The sequence below is a fragment of the Gekko japonicus genome, unplaced genomic scaffold, assembly GCF_001447785.1.
Source record: "Gekko japonicus isolate JY-2015 unplaced genomic scaffold, Gekko_japonicus_V1.1 scaffold1431, whole genome shotgun sequence".
Lineage (NCBI taxonomy): Eukaryota > Metazoa > Chordata > Lepidosauria > Squamata > Gekkonidae > Gekko > Gekko japonicus.
In genome coordinates, this window is record NW_015172046.1 from 79309 (window position 1) to 86296 (window position 6988).

Sequence of the window (6988 nt, forward strand, 5' to 3'; positions counted from 1 at the left end):
AGACTAATTGGTCTATAATTGTCAATGTTATTGGGATCCCCTTTCTTAAAAATCGGGACGACAACAGCACTCAGCCAGGAGTTAGGAAGAATACCAAACTGATCAATCAAAGTAAACAGGTGGGCTAAGGAACACGACCACCAATCAATGTTGCCTTTCAGTATCTCCGCAGGGAGCCCATCTAGGCCGGGGGCCTTATTAGACTTGAGAGAGCCAATTAGTTCCGCAATTTCATCCTGCAAAACGGGAGGCCAATTCGGAATGTCAGAAGGTATCAATCCAAGATTGTTCATATCCAGCTCAGAAGGCTCGTTGAACAGGTCACTATAATAGGAAAACCATCTGATCGAAGGGATAGTACAAGGAGGGGCAGCTCCAGTTGGGGAGTTAAGTTTACCAGCCAAAAGCCAGAAGGCTCGAGTATCATTAGCTCGGGCAGCTTCAAAAAATCTGGCCCACTTGTTCAGGTAAAAGACATGTTTTTTTTGTGCTAGCAGTTGGCCATATTCTCTTTTGAGCTTAAAAAAACTGATTAGGGGAATAGGCAAAAGTTCCTTGCTGGATTTGGCGGAAGGATTGCCTAAGTTTACTTTTAAGATGCAGGCATTCACTGTCAAACCAGGCATTTGAGAGACTAGCTTGGCTGGTTTGGCTATTAGAGCCCACTGGTTTGGTGAAGGAAGAAATATTAACTATAGAATTATAAACCAAAAGTGTCCTCTCCCATGACTCCGCTTCAATTAAATTACGCTTTAGCTCCAAACCCTGGGGACCAGACATCCAGAGGGAGATCTGTTCCAGGGAGGAAGAGGAACAACTTATTTTCTTGTGTTGGGACAAGTTGAATTCCACTGGACTGGTAATACATTGCTTGTCGATCTCATAGTTAGATCGAAAGGACAGCAGAATAGGAAGATGGTCACTTTCAGTCCTAAGTCCTACTGTAAAGTCTACAATAAGCTTCTGAGTAAAATATGCACAAGTTCAGTCTTCTTTTCCTTCTCTTTAAGTTGTGGGCAGCAGAAGGTCATTCACCCAATCAGATTTGCTACTATTAGGGTCTGGTCACACGGACCTCTTACCGCGCTAGTTGTCCTGCAGTTCTTATATCCGGGACATTCTATATTGCTTGGAGGTGGTTAGACGGTCCCTCTGTCTTCCGCTTCACTCGCGCAATTTAGTGTTCACACACCGCGCCGTCCTCACGACGGCGCGGGTATTTTTAAAAAAACACCTGCGCATGCGCTTGTCTTTCCATGCGCTTGGGCGTACATACAAACTAATTAAAATTAATTCCTCCTGTCAACAGTCGAAGACTCCTGGCTTTCTATGCAGAAGGGAAGGAGGAAACTCGGGAAGGGAGAGCTAGACCAAGGAGGAGGTGGGGGGGCAGCAGTTGTTCTTAAACGGCGTCCAGTGTGTTGTACTGACAGTTTTCTCGTCGGCGCTGGAAGTAACTTGAGAGGGGCGCTCAGTCTGCTGCGCCCCCCCACCTCCCAGCAATGAGTAAGCGGGAGAGTAACCAGGAACCAGAGCCGCCTTTGCCGCCTCGCCTCCCCTCCCCCGGCTTTGCCTCCCCTGCTGCTGCTGCCTGGCAGCTTGTGTGTCAGATATCAGCAGCAAAATGAACGGGGGGGAGGAGGAGGGGGCGAGACGAGAGCCGCTTGCTTGCGAGGCAGCCGACGGAGTGCAGTGGAATGCAGTCAGCTCAGTGGGGCTTACTCCTTCATTAGCGTGTTTTGTTTTAAAAAGACCAAAATAAAAGCTAGCGCCTGTTTGCACAAGCGCATAACTAAAACCGGAAACATACACACACACACACACAAAAAAAACGGGGGAGGGTAGCGCGGTCACGGCGGATTGCTGTCCAGATACCAAAACCGCGGATACAAAGCGCTAAATATCGGAAAACACCTGTCCCAACGGGTGTCAAAAAAAACACGGATAAAAGAGCGGAAACCGCGGGACTCTGCAGGCTTCTGTGCAGGAGGCGGGTTTGCCTATGTAGACAGGAACCTTTAATGCGGGAGGGATCAGCAGCGAATCCCGCACTAAACGTCCGTGTGACCAGACCCATAGTCTTCTTGTAATTTGTTTCTGTATGAACATAATTTTTAAGATAGATCAAGATTGGGTAGCCTTGTTTGTCTGTAGCAGTAGAAAAGAGCAAGAGTCCAGTAGCACCTGTAATGAAATATGTGGCAGGGTAGGAGCTTGCATGAGTCACTGCTCACTTCTGTAGATACCTGGTGAGAAAGATGATATCTGTACCCGTGCAAGTTTCTTCATAAGGTTGATGGGTTTCCATTCCGTATCTGAAGACGTGAGCACTGACTCCCGAAAGCTCCTCCCCTGCCACGTATTTTGTTAGTCTTTAAGGTGCTACTGGAGTCTTGCTCTTTTCTTCTGCTACAGACAGACTAACATGGCCACCCATCTTGATCTGTCTCCATGGAAAGCACCACATTTAGCCGTACAGAATAGAAATCCATCAACCTTATGAAGAAACTTGCACAGGTACAAACGGATACCATCTTTCTCACCAGGTATCTGAAGAAGTAAGCAGTGACTCAAGAAAGCTCATACCCTGCCTATAAATAGTCTATAATTTTAAAAGTTCCAGAAATGACATGTTATGCCACTCAGCTCTTATTAGCTTGCACCTTGTGTTTTCAGGGCTTGTAATTCAATATTTACAGCATTAGAGAAGAGTCAAGAAGCCATTGAGATCACAAGTGAAGACCATGTAATTCAGGTTTGTTCTGTTTCTTTTTTCTTAGGAGTGTCAAAGATTTTTCTATGGCTTTTCTACAATCATTTCCAGTTCAGAAGGCTAGTTGGCCAGATATAATTTTTGTTTTTCATTTTCACAAAATGGCAGTAGAATCTGGTCTCTTTGCTGAACCTTGTTTCCTGGATGAACTTTGGATAAGAGATATTTCCATCTAAATGTTATAATAGATTTACATTGCAATCCTAAACAGAGTTCTAAGCTCAATGATTTCATTGGATTTAGATGGGTATAAACTCTGTTTAGTGTTATAATGTGAAATGCTTATTAAGCATTGGCTTATTAAGCTGAAATTGATGTTCATCGAAAACTGGGTGGTTGGATAGACGGGTTTTGGGATCCTGTTTGACAGTCCAAAAGGGCTGGGAAAATAAGAAAATAAGAGGAAGACTCTTAGATCTCAAGCTGGCTTATTTTGTTTTAGGAGATGGATCTCTTGTATTTTAATAAAAACTATCATTCAAGGTGGCTTACAGTATAAGAACTGAATTAAAAATAATAATAATGAGTTATTTTAATTAAAAAAATTAAAAATATCAGTAGCAGCACAAATGCCAGGCAAGCTTAACAGTTGTCAGTGAGTAATAAAACTATTAGAACCAGCAAGTCAATAGTAGAAGACAAAAGCTTCTGGTTGGGGAATAAAGCCACCAAGCATACTCAGTAAAATCATAGTCTTTAAAAGGCTCTTGAAAGCCAAAAACAATTAGGGGGCAAGGTGCCTCCCTTTAAGGCAAGGGATTCCAGAGTCTGAGGGGCTACAACAAGAAAGCCCTGCCCTGCATACTGACCAGACTTAACTCTGTTTTTGAGAGAACCCAGAGGTGGGTTCCAGGTGCCAATCTTAGGTCATGGGCCTTGTTTGCCCAATTGTTTAGGATCATATGGCAATTATGTAATAACTGGTTGGAGAGGGCATTGCAAGAAATGCTTCTGAGCGGGGAACAGACAAATAGAAATAGGTCCATAGCTGATAGAGGGGGCCTCTCTGTCTCAACTTTGCTTCTGATAGGCTGAGCAGGCTTCCCAAGTACTTACCGTGATTCGGCGGGGGACACAGACGTCTTCGCAGGATCATTCCCGCGGGGACAACAGACACGCTGTGCCATGCCGTCGCCAGGAAGTGACGCTGGGCGACGTTCTGGCAATGGGGCTGGAAACTCGATGGTACCATTGTGTTTTCAGTCCCATTGCCAGAGCGTCACCCAGTGTCACTTCCTGGCGACGGCATGGTGCGTTATACGGAGGAATGGTTCGGCCGGGGAGCATGTTTCCCCCGCCGGATCAGCCCTAAGGCTGAGAGAGAGGCCCTTCTGGGACAGGAGGAGGCATGGCTGCCTTGGTTCCCCTTCTGATTCCTCCAGCTTCTACGAGGGGAGGCATGTATGGCAGAGGCTCTGCCTCTGAGCTGTGGCCCCTCTCTGCTGAGCACTGCCTGCCAGCCCAACGAAGCCAGGGAGTTTATTAAGCGATTAGTGAGCTGCAAGGTACGGCTGGTGAGCAGAGCCCGTTTTGCTGAGTCACAAGTTCTGAAGACTTTTCACAGTGCAATTTGTGTCTGCATTGCTATGCTGAATATTTTAAGGCGTTGCTGTGTCACCTGGTTTGTGATCAGTCTTGTAGTTTTTATTGATCTGTGCCATGGCTTACTCTCTCAATTCCACGAGCTCCTGCCAAGATTTGGAAAACACATTCACAAATCCTGACCATAATGTGGGGGGAGGGGAGGTGAAAATCAAAATAGCTGTTTTAGGATGTAATATGGAAAAGGAATTTGTATTGCAGAAATTTCTCTGCAATACATTTCTGTTGAGAAATGTATTGCAAGATTTAAAATTTGATTGGGGCATGGGTGGATCTGTAATCCCCCCCAGCACTGGTTTCCCTGGAGTGATCTGTGGTTAAATGTGGTTAAATGTGAAGTGGCTAAATTTGCGGATGATATGAAGTTGTTCAGGGTGGTGAAAACCAGTGAGGATTGTGAGGCACTCCAAAGGGATCTGTCAAGGATGGGCAAGTGGGCGTCAAAATGGCAAATGGGGTTCAATGTGGCCAAGTGCAAGGTGATGCACATTGGAGCCATTGATGGGGTCTGAACTGGCAGAGAGAGATCTTGGAGTTGTAGTAGATAACTCACTGAAAATGTCGAGACAGTGTGTGACTGCAATAAAAAAGGCCAATGCTATGCTGGGGATTATTAGGAAGGGTATTGAAAACAGATCAGCCAATATCATAATGCCCCTATATAAATCAATGGTGCGACCTCATTTGGAATACTGTGTGCAGTTCTGGTCACCACACCTTAAAAAGGAAATTATAGCTTTGGAAAAAGTGCAGAAAAGGGCAACTTGAATGATAAAAGGGTTGGAACACTTTCCCTATGAGGAAAGGTTAAAGTGCTTAGGGCTCTTTAGCTTGGAGAAACGACGACTGAGGGGAGACATGATTGTGGTTTATAAGATTATGCATGGGATAGAGCAGGTAGACAAAGAGGTACTTTTCTCCCTTTCTCACAATACAAGAACTCGTGGGCACTCAATGAAATTGTTGAGCGGTCGGGTTAGAATGGATAAAAGGAAGTACTTCTTCACCCAAAGAGTGATTAATACATGGAATTCACGGCCACAGGAGGTGATGGCAGATACAAGCATGGACGGCTTCAAAAGGGAATTAGATAAGCATATGGAGCAGAGGTCCATCAGTGGCTATTAGCCACAAGGTATAGATAGGGGCTCTGGGGCAAGTGATGCTCTGTCTTCTTGGTGCTTGGGGGGGTCAGCAGTGGGAGGGCTTCTAATGTCCTGGCCCCACTGGTGGACCTCCTGATGGCACTGGTATTTCTGGCCACTGTGTGACACAGAGTGTTGCACTGGATGGGCCTTTGGCCTGATCCAACATGTTCTTATGTTCTTTTTTCTCCTCCCGCAGTACATAAATCCTGCATTTGAAACAATGATGGAATATGAAAAAGGTGAATTGATAGGAAAGGAATTAACAGAAGTGCCTACAAATGAAAAAAAAGCTGATCTCCTTGAAACTATTAATTCTTGCATCAAGATCGAAAAGGTAAGGTATCTAGATAATTTTGTGTATGTGTTATCAGTTTCATTCATTCAGTTTGTGGAGATTTGTGAAGTTTACAAGTTATTAAAGCAAATTACGTATTGTAAAACAGGCAATGTATTGTGGCTTTTCAAAATCCCTAGGAGCTGTTTCTGCCAAGTTACTGCTCAGTTTCTATTCACTTGGTAATTAGCCCGAAGAGCCAGTGTGAGCAATGGAATGCTGCTGGGCTTCAACTGTAGGAATTTTAAGGTGCCCACCTGAATTCTCTCAAACGTGTGTGTGTGTTGGAGCACAACCAGTGAACCAAACCTTAGGTTCAAACTGGATATTTTCTTGGTGCTCACCAGTAGGAAGCATAACGTTTGGCACCTGAGACCACAAAGCCTTTAGTAGTGGCAAGTGGGCCCTGCAGCTGCCTGGGGGGACAAAGGGCCAGACTAGATGAGCCACCCCCATTTTAAAGTGATTTAAGGCTGTGGTCACACGGAGCATTAGCCACGCTACAGAGACGGAAGATAGGCGGATTTTACGGGCACAATCAAACCGCAACATCTGGGAAGCGTAGAGCTCCCGTGGCTAACCCGAGGCTTCCCGCCGAAGATGCGCCGTAAAAAACTAATACCTCCGAGGTACCAGGGCAAGGGCAGGCGTCTGATCACGTTTCCGGTGGTAGCTCGTGGCATCCGGTGCCCACCCATGTCCCGTCACGAAAAGGTTTTTTTCCCCAAGTCTCCACGGGATGCGCACAAGCACCCAACGGCGCATGCGCACACTTCGGTTAAACACACACAACCTCCCGCCGCGCCGCAGGATTGACGTATGATCAGCACGTCCCCCCAAACCACGGGACGTTGGCGGGATGTTTGATCCGGCGGCCGCACGATAGTTCGCTCTGGGGCAAACAGCCATGCCTCCCCCCCCCCCGCGCGATATGGGGCCCGTGTGACCAGGGCCTAAAACTGCTTTCAGGGCCTGATGGTGATTGCGCATGCAGGACGGCAGGTTGAGATTCGCTTGTGTGTGTCCCCCCACACCATATCAAGTGCTGAAACTACTGCCCCCCCCCCACACACAGCTTTTTCAGCAGGAAGATGTGCAGGGAGGGGGAGAGCAAGAGAACAACAGGCCTCG

The 6988-nt window shown here is 46.4% G+C and overlaps 1 protein-coding gene across 1 annotated transcript in view; it reads left to right on the plus strand.

Annotated features, from left to right (window-relative positions):
- Positions 1 to 6988, plus strand: part of LOC107118394 (high affinity cAMP-specific and IBMX-insensitive 3',5'-cyclic phosphodiesterase 8A-like) — a 60119-nt gene that overhangs the window by 24399 nt on the left and 28732 nt on the right. Inside the window, exons 6-7 of the mRNA XM_015420719.1 lie at positions 2677 to 2755; positions 5720 to 5857. Of these exons, the coding sequence (XP_015276205.1) occupies positions 2677 to 2755; positions 5720 to 5857 (217 nt within the window). The remainder of the gene's footprint in view (positions 1 to 2676; positions 2756 to 5719; positions 5858 to 6988) is intronic.